The sequence below is a fragment of the Peromyscus maniculatus genome, chromosome 14 (genome assembly GCF_049852395.1).
Source record: "Peromyscus maniculatus bairdii isolate BWxNUB_F1_BW_parent chromosome 14, HU_Pman_BW_mat_3.1, whole genome shotgun sequence".
NCBI lineage: Eukaryota > Metazoa > Chordata > Mammalia > Rodentia > Cricetidae > Peromyscus > Peromyscus maniculatus.
The window spans coordinates 91,128,260-91,141,700 of NC_134865.1; the positions used below are offsets into that span (position 1 = coordinate 91,128,260).

The 13,441-nt window shown below is 39.2% G+C and overlaps 1 protein-coding gene across 2 annotated transcripts in view; it reads right to left on the reverse strand.

Annotated features, from left to right (window-relative positions):
* Itgb8 (integrin subunit beta 8) overlaps positions 1 to 13,441 on the reverse strand; it is a 76,571-nt gene that overhangs the window by 37,365 nt on the left and 25,765 nt on the right. For both annotated transcript variants that reach the window (XM_076551591.1, XM_006988288.4), the window contains exon 2: positions 2,665 to 2,750. In XM_076551591.1, coding sequence (XP_076407706.1) covers positions 2,665 to 2,740 — 76 coding nt within the window. In that variant the 5' untranslated portion in view covers positions 2,741 to 2,750. The remainder of the gene's footprint in view (positions 1 to 2,664; positions 2,751 to 13,441) is intronic.

Consider the following 13,441-nt stretch of genomic DNA (forward strand, 5'->3'; position numbering starts at 1 on the left):
AGGTTTATTAAGCTATTTATTCATTCATTATCATTATGATCAGGAAAACACTCCCTCACCCTTTTCTTTCCCTCCATCTTTTCTGGCTGAGAAATCAGGGTCACCACCTATATCTGTGTTTATATGATGGGCGATCTTACCTCTTGATATCGTGCCAGCCTACAGGGATTACACAATTCCTTCTCTTAGGAATAATGGCAGATTGTACCTTCAGAGATTGTGTTACTTTTTATTTATTTTATTATTATTTTTGTGTGCATATGTGGTGTATGTATGTGTATGCAACTGTGCTTTCCCACACAACTACATGTGGAGAGTAGAAGTTGATGTTTAGATGTCTTTTTCCATTGCTTCTTTAACTTAGTTTTTGAGATATGGTCTTTTTACTGAATTTGGTGTTTGCCATTTCAACTAGACTATCTTGCTAGCAAGCCCTAGGAATATGTCTGTCTTCACCTTCCAGTATTGGAGTTACATATGTGTGCCACTACACCTGGCTTTGATATGGGTAATGGGGCCCTAACTAAGGTCCTTGTACAGCAAGCACTTTTCCACTGAGCAATCTCCCCAGCTCCTGGTTGAATTATTGACACAGCAGTCCCATTTCCTTAAATATAAGTAAAGTATCTATAGTTACAACTCCTGTATCTCAAGCAATGCCCTATGCTGTATGTTACTTCATTATATATTGGTTAAAGTGTCGGGTGGATACAATCAGTATTTCCATTTTAGAGATAGGGAAATGATTTAAAGGGATGAAGCAACATAGTGTACATAGTTGTTTACATAGTCTATAGTTAGAAACTTGGAACCAGGATTTGATCTTTCTAAACTATATATACTACCTTACACTGTGGTATGTAGACAAGAATAACCTTGCAAATTCTCCCCAAGGTCCCTGTTTGCAAGTGCAACAGTTGAAACAGGTTTCCTTTGTCCCTTTCAGCACCTCCCTTGCATTGGCTTTCTTCCTTCTCAATTCCCATTCCTTGGCACACTCCTAAGTCCCTGCTTCTGTGACAAGACAGATGGGTATTTTCAGGGCTGCTAATTTTCTCCCTTTTTGTGCCAATCACAAATATGAGGAGGAGCGGTCTCTGGGACCCGATGTCACACTTGGCTGACAACTAGGCTTTGAAGCATATTTCAGAAAGCTCCTTCCAACAACTCCCACTGAAGCACTCAGCAACTGAAGTTGGCTTGGCACAAACAGTAGGGCTCTAAGGATCTTCTTTAGTGATGAGTGGATAACTGGCTTAGGGTCAGGAAAGCCAGGCCACAAGACATTCCTAACAGAGAATCCTACAAGTCAATTCCACATTCAAGGCTGTAGAGATGAGTGAGGAAATCGTCGTTCAGAGAATGGCAAGAATTCTGTCTAGTCTTTAGATAATAAAACTTGGACTAAGAAAGTCTGGAATCTTCCTTTTTGTGACATTGTCTGACTTGATGAGTTGTGATAAAGTACTTCCTTGTTAATTAATGACATCTCATTTTTCCCAGTATGTTAGCCCAGAGCACACAGGATTACATGAGACTGTCAGCAGAAAAGGCAACTTTTAGATATGGTTACTGTATGTGAATCCCTTCCGTGCTTGAACCCTAATTTGTTCACAGAAGAGAGCGATACCCATCATCCTTGCTACTTTTCAATGGTCTCTGTCTTCTTGCTTCATGCATGAAGTGGGGGGTAAGAAGAGAGGGTGACAGTATGATGGAAATTTAGTCGTTGAACTAAATTAGAGGAAGTAAAACTAGAGATTCATGTCCATGTCAGGGAGAAGTCTCTGAAAGCCTGTTAGTTGCAATTTCCAGGAGTTGCATAAGTAACTACAAAACTACCCAGGCAATCTCACAAAGAGATTCCAATTTAGCAGATGACACCTTGGGAAAACATTATATGTAGGTGCCCCTGATTTAAGATTATTGATTTTAAATACCTCATAAAACAATTTTAGAGCAAGACAAAAAGAAGTTATTATAATTTTTATTAAGAATTTTGTTGGAATTTGTTTCTCTGCACAGAATGAAAAGCATTAACTTTTAACAATAATACTGAATTATTCTCCACTCCATGGAATTTAAATATACACAATACTTCAGGAACAGGTTCAAGTGTAAAAATAAAGGCATCACATTTCCATGAGAAACTAAAAATTGCTATACAATGTTAGGAAATAACTGAACTTTTAGTGTTTCATATTAAAAACAAGTAAAATGGACAAATGAATCATCTTACTTTTCTTTTATAAGCAAGTATTAAGAAAGCAATCAAACTTGGGCATATAACTTTGCGCTGCAAGTTGCAGCAAGAATCTTATATCAAAGTCTACTGAACTATCAAAAGTTATTATATGTATTTGCCAACTTCTTCTATAGAACAGATGGAAAACATAAAATGGTTTGCACTTCATGTCAAAATTACCACACTTTTCCTAATAAAAATGTTACATTTGATTTTATGTTCAACCAGATAAGCTGCTTTTCCACAGAAAACCAAATAAAATTTTCCTGGTGCTCAGGATTATCTTTCTTGTTCCTGATGCATCTTTATAGAATAGAATATTAGGGGGATGAAGTCTGGTTAGAGAGAAAGTTAAGGATGAAAAAAACCCTCAAAAGTAGCAGCAAGAATAAACAAAAATTACAACAACAAAGGCACACCTCTTGAACACACCATCCGCATTCTGGACCCATCTGGAGGCACCTGGCACAGGAGACCACGTTTGAAGAGGCACATCTATTGTGTTCTGGAATTCAAGTGAAGAGGAACCATTAAGCTTTTCTTTCAAGGTAGAAAGTGCACACAGTTTGAAATGCAGTTAGAAAAGTGAAATAAGGTCATCTTTTGTTAAAAACAGATGGCATCAGATAATGTATAGTTTCTTTATGAAACATTAACTTGCTCGTTGCCATTAACAAGCACCTGGATAGCATTTAATTTTCTAAGATCAGGAGAGAGGAGGAGGGTAGAAATGTGACCTTGGTCATATCTGGGGCTTTAGCTTTATTATAGGTTGTGCTGCACTGCAAGGGGATCCTTTAAAGTTTTAGTTCATTGAAGTCATAGTTCATTATCTCTGAACCAAGCAGGTACTTTTCCTTCTGATGTTTTTCCTGTAAAAATTAGCATATTAACATGTGAAGCTGTGCTGAGTCACAGTGAGAGAAATTTCTGAGAAGTAATCTTGATGGGCATTTGAAGTAGTTCCTGTGGAAGGTCTGATTGCGTTAATATTGATTATTTTGTGTAATAAAGATCTAGACACTGTGGCATGATTCAGTATTTTAGACACAGAGTGGTTAAAGTGAGTGATCCCTTTGAGCTAATTCAATGTGGTTTTCAGACTGGATCACATTAAGATCATTGATTCTTGTGCTGGGCTGTATCTGAATAGATAGCTGTATCTTGAAATTGCCTTTATTCCTCCATGTACTCAGTTCTTAAAGAAAACAATGCTCGCTATTATAAACATAGACACATAGACTCTAATACAGAATAAGAATGTATCATTTTTCTTCTTGAGTTTAGTGGGCCAGTTTTCCTATATTTTATCCTTTAAGCTGAAATGGCCTACAGGCACTGGAAATTATGTACCTACCCCCTTACTCATAGGCACACAGTGAATGGGGTGGACATCAAGGCTACAAGTCACATACATTTCAGGTGGGAGAGAATATGCAGATTGTGTAACAAACATAGGAGATGTCATCAAATTGCTATGATGTGGTGAGGTTCTCTCTATTTCAGAGCAATAGAAAGGGGTAAGGGTGGGGCTCTTTAATTATTGCTCCATAGAGATTGTGCCTCTCGTACTCTCTTTGCTATCTTAGTTCACATATTTTAATCTGCATTTCTCTCTTTAAAAATGCATTCAGCATTAAAATGTGAATACCTATGGACAGAATCACACATGAACATAGGATTTACCAGGGACATAGCCTATCAAATTCCTATTGCAATTTTTCTTGTCTCTTTCAACTTTCCTAAGTGTTCTGGAATCCAGGGTGAAACAGTTCTGACTTGGATGTGTCATAGCACAGGTGTTAGAGTGGGCAGAGCGAGGGTGGTAACTACAGTAGAGAGGCACTAACTATAGCAGAGTGTCAGGCTAGTGTGCACCCTTCCCTGACTTCCCTAGGCAGGCTTTGCATTAAGCTTCATACACTATTCCCTAACACCCTCTCTCATGGGCTATTATTTACTCTATGGTTCCTCCTACCCTTCATCTTTGGCTTTAGAACAACCTTTTTTTTGTGATATATATATGAATTCTTCACTGATCTTCCAAAATCTACTCTAGAATTCCAAGAACTAAAAATAACTTGTGTTTGGGCTCTCTTCACTACCAGCTTGGCTATCTAAATATGGAGACTCCCTATTCCAAATCTTCCATCTGGCTTAGTCTGCAAAATGAAAAAATAAAAATTAAAAAAACCCTGCTTATTCTTAAAATATTCAGAAGACGGAGTGACCTTTTCAGTTTTATTTCGAGAAAGAAAACCAAAATGGTTAGAAATCAGGGACACTGGCAAACTCCTGTGGTCTGAGTGTATTCATCTCCAATGCAGTGTTTGAGGTGGGGCCTTTAGGGTATAACTATTTCCGAGGTTCCTCCCCTGTGAGTGAGACAATAGCCCTTATAGAAGAGGCTTCTCCGTGGTTGTCCCCTTTTGCCTTTTGGTCTCTGTCATGTGAAGGTAGAAGATCCTCACTAGGATGGAATGCCTGCTCCTTTATGGTATATTTCCCAGCCCCCAGAGCTATGAAAAGCAAACCTCTTATAAATTACTTAATATCAGATATACTGTTACATCAACAAGAAATAAGTGAGATACAGACCTGACTTGACCTTTACTAGTGCTGGCTTTGACCTTACTGGAACATGGAGTGACATCTATTTCAGTTTAGACTTGAATGGGCATCTGATTTAACAGGTAGAACTTTGCATTGCCAGTCAAGTTTGCAGAATCCAGGAAGGACAGATGCAGAATCTAGGGCTCTAGTCCTTATTACTAATATTTGTCCAATTCTGACCTAAGTGCTCCCAGGTTAAAGCTTATGTTAGGCTCCTACTTCCACAGCATATAGGAAGCATAGCAAATTTACAAGCAAAAAATCTTTTTCTTTCCTTTTTTATCTTGCCTGGAATTCTGTATAGCCCAGGCTGACCTTGAAGTACCAGTGATCTTCCTGACCATGTGCTAGACAATCCAAATGAGTGGCCATGAAGAGCTGCAAAAGTTTTCTTAATATTTTCTTATTTTAAAATATTTCCAGGGCCAACCTCTATTCTCCAACTTCACATACCTAAAAATGATAGTCAAGATGGATAGAGACCATAGTCTTGTCAATGAGTCACAGATCCCAGAGATGACATTGCTCAAGTCTACAGAACTACAGACAATGAAAGAGCCCAGAGATGGATTTAGAGGAGGCAGGACTGATGGCTCTGCAGATCTGGGAGAAGGCAGGGAACTGAACTCCATGGGAACAGTGTCAAACATTATTTCTGGGCAGTGTCATAGTTACACTTCACAGATATGCTTTGCCAGATAGAATTTTAAGAGATTACTCTTTAATTTAAAAATATGCAAGTTAGAAAATGCCTAACATTTAAAGAACATGTTAATTATGGCAATTCTTGTCACTGAGTGGACAAATTATTGTAAGAACTGTTAGTCAGCATGTATTATAAATTCTCTCTCTCTCACACACACATACAGACACACATACATATTTCTGTGAGAGGAGAAATCCTTACAAAGCACACATATCAATGCACAAATGCTGTTTGTAGACTCTGGCATTTGTCATCAGCCTCTGGGTCTGCTTGGCTCATTGGCTTTCTCATTCCTAATGCAAGAACGTGGTTTCCTAGCAGCCCAGGGCCCTGCCCTGACACCTCATTAGGATGTGGGCTTGAGTAGTTCCTCCCCCATCTATGATTGCAGTGTCTGCTTGCTCAGTCTTTTGTCCAGTGCTGTTGCCTTACATTCACTATTCTTTATATTCTAGGCTTACATTCTTAGGAAAGAATACAATACAATACAATACAATACAATACAATACAATACAATACAACACAACACAACACAACACAACACAATAGCTTTGTATTGATTGTAATGAGTATTCCTAAGCCACAGGAAGCATGGTGACAATGTTTTAAAGCACACAATTCCAATTCACCTTTTGTACCTTTTAAGTCCCCCTGAACTCTGTGTCATTTTTCTGTGACAGAAATCAGTAAAGGGTTTAATGGCTTATTGTCCTTCTAAATAATTTTATTCCTTGACCTATGAGTAAATTTTCACATTACATTATGAAACTGGAAGGGGCAGATGTGTTGGGGCTGCATTGCTAAATGATTACTGGGAGAAAACACCAGACATCCATGCTGCTTCCACTTACTAACATGTGCCCAAAACCTCTATGACTTCATTTCCTCCTTCTAATGAGTACCTAACCCATAGCCACCTGTTTCTACAATGATGCTGTAAGGTAAAGCATGCAAACACAGTAAGCACAGAGTAGGGGACCTGTGATGATGGTATAATAATTGACATTACTAATTATATGGAGAGATCCATATGGACATATGTACACTTGTACCTTTTTTTTTTTTTTTGGTTTTCTGAGACAGGGTTTCTGTATGTAGCTTTGCGCCTTTCCTAGAACTCACTTGGTAGCCCAGGCTGGCCTCAAACTCACAGAGATCCGCCTGCCTCTGCCTCCCGCGTGCTGGGATTAAAGGTGTGCGCCACGACCGCCACTTGTACCTTTATATGTAGGTGTGTTTATGTGTTTAGTTCTAGGTTCCCAAAAGGATGCTGGTGTGTGTTTAAATATGTAGTAATATATCATGCTGCCTATCCTTAACATGAAAGTCTCTTTAGTTATAAGACAAAAATTTAAACTGTAGCTAAAATAGAAATATAAGTAAATAAAAAGTTTATGTACTCAACTTAGTTGTTTGAAATGATTATTAAGAAAAAGGGGGTTAAAGAAACATGTACCAATCCAGTCCTGCAAGCAAAAGCCAGGCCTAACTGGGGACCAAATTACAGAAGCTCTCTGAGAACACAATCATTTTATTCATGTTTTTACTGTGATACATATGAAATGATGTCTATGACTCCATATATAGAATAATAAGGACCCATCACCCACAGAGGACAGACTAGGAAACTGCATGTCCATGATGCTCAGTTCAGTCCTCTGTTTAGATGGTGTCACTTACTAATTATTTTGAGACTATTTAGTCAGTAGAAGTTAGGAAACTCAAACAGATGACAAGAACCCCAAGCAAAATTTAACAAGCACAGCACCCCTCCCAACCAAAAAAGACAGTAGATGTTTTGGTGTTAGGACTTAGAGCTTTCCCCAAATCAAATGATCAGACTAAGTGAAGGCTAGAGACAAGATTTCTAGTGTTATTTTCTTGCTGTAAGGACTGTACAACAATTTTTTGATGTGATTCACATGATATCTGTTGTTAGTAGGTAGCTTATAAAACAAATAGGATTGGCAGGCATTGTAGACTCTGATAATTAAAAGCACCTATTTCAGTTTCTTCTATTACTCCTAGATAGAATGATTTGTAAGAAAGTGAATTTTTTCCAGGCAGTATCGCTTTCCTTCTTCTATTATTATACAAATCAAATTATGTTTGGATAATTGCATAAAGCTACTTATGGTGGCACTCACACCTTTAACCCTAGCATTACAGAGTCAGAAATCTGTCTGTATCTCTGTGAGTTCAAAGCCACATTGGAGACAGCCAGGCATGGTGATACATGTCTTTAATCCCAGAAAGTGAGCCTTTAATCCCAGGAAGTGATGGCAGAAAGCAGAAAGGTATAGAAGGTGTGAAGACCAGAAACTGGTTAAGCATTCAGGCTTTCGAGCAACATTTCAGCTGAGATTCATTCTGGATGAAGGCACAGAGACTTCCAGTCTGAAGAAACAGGATCAGCTGAGGAACTGGCAAGGTGAGGTAGCTGTGGCTTGTTCTGCTTCTCTGATCTTCCAGCAGTCACCCCAATACCTGGTTCAGGTTTGATTTTATTAATAAGAACTTTTAAGATTCATGCTACATCTGGCTCCAGATTTATTTTTATTAATAATACCTGTTAAGATTCCTGCTACACAAAAGTCAGTGCATAGTAGGGATCAGAAGGAGGCAAGGAGCTCCTCTAAAGGGGGATCTGAGAAGGGAATTTTTGAAGGCTAAGGAAGATGAGACTAAACAAGTTAGTTCCTGGGACTGAGATTTAAAAAAAAAAGGTGATGAGAAAAGGGCATGGGTCTTCCATTTTCTTTATTCCTCTGAGTATACCCTTAGACTTCATACATACAGCATTCAAACAGTGTAGGTTGGCATTTTTCATTTGCTATTTTATTTAGTGCTTAGACTATAGGCAACAATTCTACTCTTGGAACTGATAAGACAGTAGATAAATGAATTACAATACATATGTCAAAACTTTAGCTATTAAAATAACTTATGGAACAAATATATATCTCAGTTATGTTCATTTATAAGTAATTAAAAATTTAGTCTTATATGTGTAGTTTACTCATAAGTTATGGAATCAGAAGCTACTAGTTTCTAACATATATAGTAAACAGTATTAGCTAGCAGACTCCTCTTTTTGTTCTCTAGCATATTGTTTAATTTATTTCAAACTTGTAGTAAATAAGCATCCAACTCAAAGCAATGAAGATGAGTGTGTCTTTGGAGAAAGCACTCTTGTCTAAAGGGATCATCTTCTTTTGCTGTGCATGTGTTGGTGTGTGTGTGTGTGTGTGTGTGTGTGTGTGTGTGTGTGTGTGTGTTGAAAACCACATATTATCATGCATCTAGAAAAAAAAGTGCAAATTGTATTCGTGTTTGCCTTCTTGGTTTGCTTTTTGAGGTGGAGAACTCTGGAGGGGTTTTAGAAGAAGAGAAAGTGGTATAATAATGTTTAATTCTTAGTAGTAGTTGAAGAGAAACTGACGAGATGAGGTCATTATGAGAAGAAGAATAGAGATTCCTAGCAAGTGGCTTATTGAGAAATATTATTATAGTCAGGGGAGGGCATAGTAGCAGACCCCAGAGCACAAATGGCATCACAATCTGTCCCACCTTAAGGCAAGACCTAACTTTAAACTCAGATTAGAGAGAGAGGTTGTAGGCAGGCCAGTGTAGAGTTGGGTTGTAATGGCTTGACATTACATTATAATACATTGTAATACATTGCATTGAAATGTGGCTCCTTGGAAGGAAAGCAATTCTTCAGAGAAGAGAGCAGTTATTGTCCCTCAAACAACAGAGCTCAAAGCAGAAGGCAAGGAGGCTGACAGCCTGATGAAAGAGGTCTAGGCAGAATACCACCAATGTCTGCAGTGGTCTACCCCAGTTAGTGATAAATCATTAGAGTACTGTGGCTAGTGGCCTGCCTGTTCCTTTTTAATTACTGTCCCCAGGATTTTTAAAGCAACATTGAGAGGAACTGGAATGTCACAATTCCCAGCCTCTCTTGCAATGATGGTGATTGAATGAATGTCCTGATGACAGTTATCCCAAAGTTGCTTAATGGGTCATCTGTGAAAGATTCTCAAAAGGGACCTTTCTGTCCTTTGCCTGTCCTGCTTTGTCCTTCCTGCCACATCAACATGTCTCTAGTATCCACCACCATCTTCAGACCAGAGAGAACTTGCCTCAGAAAAGTCAATGCTAAGGATTCAGAGTGAAAGGGCCCATGCCTTTCTGTCTGAGTCTGTCTGTCTGTGACACTCAGAGCTGCATCCGAGGATGAGAATAGAGATACCCTGATCTTAACTAATTCACTGCTTTTAGGAACCCTTTCACTAGTATATTAACACAGCTATTAACTAACAAATTTTTATCTGAGAGTTTGAAAAAATTAATAAGGGAGAGACAAAAAATTAAGTACATGGTTTTAAAAGAACTGTGAAGCCTTTTCTTACCACATTGAAAAGATACCCCCTGGCACACACACATTTTGTTTGTTTGCTTTCTCTTGGAGAAAATGACTAGACTCCTTAAACATATTGTAGGGGCCCACAGAGGCTTCCTAGTAAGGCCTTACTAAAGGTCAGAGAATCTGAGCTTGCTTTACCCAGCAGGGCTGCATAATGGGATGATCTGGCCAGGGATGTGGTTACCAGGTGTTTTGAAGGGTCTATATTTGGCTGTATATTGTGCTTCAGTCTTGAAAGGGGAAGGTCTTTTACCTCTTCCCTTGATAATATATAAAAAGCCCATTAGAATAAAACTCTAGGTGACTGGGTATTGACCCAGAGCCCTCCTGAAGCTATCCTGTGTCTCTGTCTTTCTCGTTGTCTAAGCCTATATTTATTTTTTTTCATTTTTCTTTATTAAGAAATTTTCTACTCCACATACCTACCTCCCCCTCCTACCTCCTCCCACCCCCAGCCCTCTCTCCCAAGCCACCCCGCAACCCCACATCCCCCAAATCGAGGTCTCTCATGGGGAGTCAGCAGAGCCCAGCACACTGAGCCTAGGCAGGTCCAAGCCCTTTCCTACTGCACCAAGACTGTGCAAGGCATCACCACCACAGGCACCAGATTCCAGAAGCCTGCCCATAGACCAGGGATGGATCCTGATCCCCCTGCCTGGGTGCCCCCCAAACAGTTCGAGCCAAACAACTGTCTTCCGTATCCAGAGGGCCTAGTCCAGTCCCATGGGGGCTCCACAGCCACCAGTCCCCAGTTCATGGGCTTTCACTAGTGTGGCCCGTCATCTCTGCAAGTTCTCCTATCATGATCTCGACGTTACTCACCTGCAGTATCTCTCCTCTCTCATCAATTGGATTCCCAGAACTCAGTCTGGTACCTGGCCGTGGATCTCTGCATCTGCCTCCATCTGTCACTGGACAAAGGCTCTATGATGACAGCTAGGTTATTTGCTAGGCTGGTCACCAGAGTAGACCGGTCCAGGCACCCTCTGGACCACTGCCAGCAGACCAAGGTGGGGTCAACTTTGTGGATTCCTGAGAGCCTCCCCAGCACCCTGCCTCTTCTATTCCCATGATGTCCTCATCTGTCATGGTATCTTCCTACCTGCCCTCCCACTCTGTCCCTGTTCTAGCTCAACCCTCCCATCCCTATGTTCTCATCCCCCACTCCTCGCCCTCTGCCACCCCCACCCCCCACCCAGTCCACTCATGTAGCTCTCATCTACTTCTCCTTCACAGGATCATCCATGTGCCCCTCCTAGGATCTTTTCCTGTTACCTAGCCTCTCTGGAGTTGTGGGTTGCAGTCTGGCCATCCCTTCCCTCCCATTTAGTATCCACTTATGAGTGAGTACATACTATGTCTGTCCTTCTGAGTCTGGGTTACCTCACTCAGGATGACATTTTCTAGATCCATCCATTTTAGGCCTATATTTCTATCTAATACTTCCTCATTCCTCTGTGCTCCTCCCAAGAACCATTTGACAGGAGCTGGCCTCCTGCAACATATTTTGTTTGTTTTTAATTAATTGAATTAATTAACTTATTATATTGTTATTACTCTGTGTTTGTGTGTTTGTGTGTGTGTGTGTATGAGAGAGAGAAAGAGAGAGAGAGAGAGAGATTGAGAGAGAGAGGGAGGGAGGGAGTGTTTGGTTGGTAATACAAGTTAGGATAGAAAATGAACACCTTGGATTCACCAAAATAGAATAGATAATGGAGTATTTTCTCTGAATTTGTCAAATGTTTATGGAATGGACATTGTTAATGTAATTATTGACTGTATATATTGTATATACTTATTGTACTTATTGTATATAGTTTTTCTTATATTAGTTATAACCTTCTTTTATTATTTTAGACAAAAAAGGGGAAATGTGGTGATATGTTGTGCCCTAATAAAATCTGCCTGAAAAATCAGAGAACAGAACAAGCCACTAGATTAAACATAGATGCCAGGAAGTGGTGGCACACACCTTTAATCCTAGCACTAAGAAGGAAGTGATGGTTGGTTGGAGAAAGGTATATAAGGCACGAGGAGACAGGAACTGAAGCCTTTTCAGGATGAGGAGTCCTAGAAGTGGCAGTGGCTTGTTCCTTTGTCTCTCTGATCTTTCAGTATTTACCTCAATATCTGGTTCTGGTTTTTTTATTAAAAGACTAATTTAAGATTTGAGCAATAAGATAAAGCACATGATTCTCTCAATTCATGAAAACAAACATACCCTAGTGACATTATTTATTTTGAAAATACAACTTTTATTTTGAAAGTCATTTGAAAATATAATTTATTTTGAAAATTAATTTTTTTCAAAAGAACTCTGACTATATGATGAGATGGTATGACTAAAATAGCACTTTTTAATCTTAATCTCTTCAGATGCAAAACTACAAAATCCATTTGCATTCTTTAAGTGTTCCTGTCCTACACTGGAATAATTCCGTAGTGGAACTTCTTTGTGAGTGTTGCTCCTTTAAGCCAGGTGGGGATTTGGGGATGAGGAGGCCCTTAGTATATGTTACCTTAGGTTTCAAGGATAAGACTCAACCTTCCCATTATTCAGAAAATATCTCATGCAATTGTATTAGAAAAGCAAAGTGGGTAAAGGCCATTTTAACTATGGGCAGGTTCATGAATATTCATGAATGTTGGGGTGAAAGAAAATTCTAGTTCCTCTTTGGGGCAGTCCAAAGTGTGTCCAGTTGCACTGGACTAAAACAGCATAAGTTTGAATGCCAGTTTACAAGAAGAACTAGTGTGTAGCTACAAGTAACCTTCATTTGTGTTGAAAGTGATGGTCACAAGAGGCCTGGTCAGAAGGGATCATAGCAGAAATTTTTATTATTATTTATTTTTATATATAATAATCAGAAAGGCTCTGACTGGTGCACCTATAGGGTGACTATAATTTATGCTTTATCTCCAGTCACTTTTTACATCAAACAAGACCCTGGTATAATTAATTACAATTACAGTTATATCATTGGTATAAACTAGAAGTCCCCAGGGAGGCCAACGGTCAAGATCAACCTTAATCAGTGGTTCTCAATCCATAGTTCAAGACCATTGGAAAACACATATTTCTGATGGCCTTAGTAACTGAGACACCACTTAGTAGCAAAATTATAGTTATGAAGTATCAATGAAAATAACTTTATGACTGGAGGTCACCACAACATGAAGAACTGTATTAAATGTTGTAGCATTAGGAAGATTGAGAACCATTGGTCCTAAATGCTGTTTTAGTGGTGAGCAATCCAGAAGTAACAACAACAGAGCAATTAGACAGTAGTTGGAAGATATGTGAGTCTCTACTCACCAAGCTGTCAAAGAGAAAGGACTCCCTCCTCACAGGATGGCCTGGAGTGGGGATTGAAGGCCAGGTAAATGCAGAAATCAGATTAAAAAGTAGATTATGTTTAAATTACATTCCATGAACACCTTGGCATAT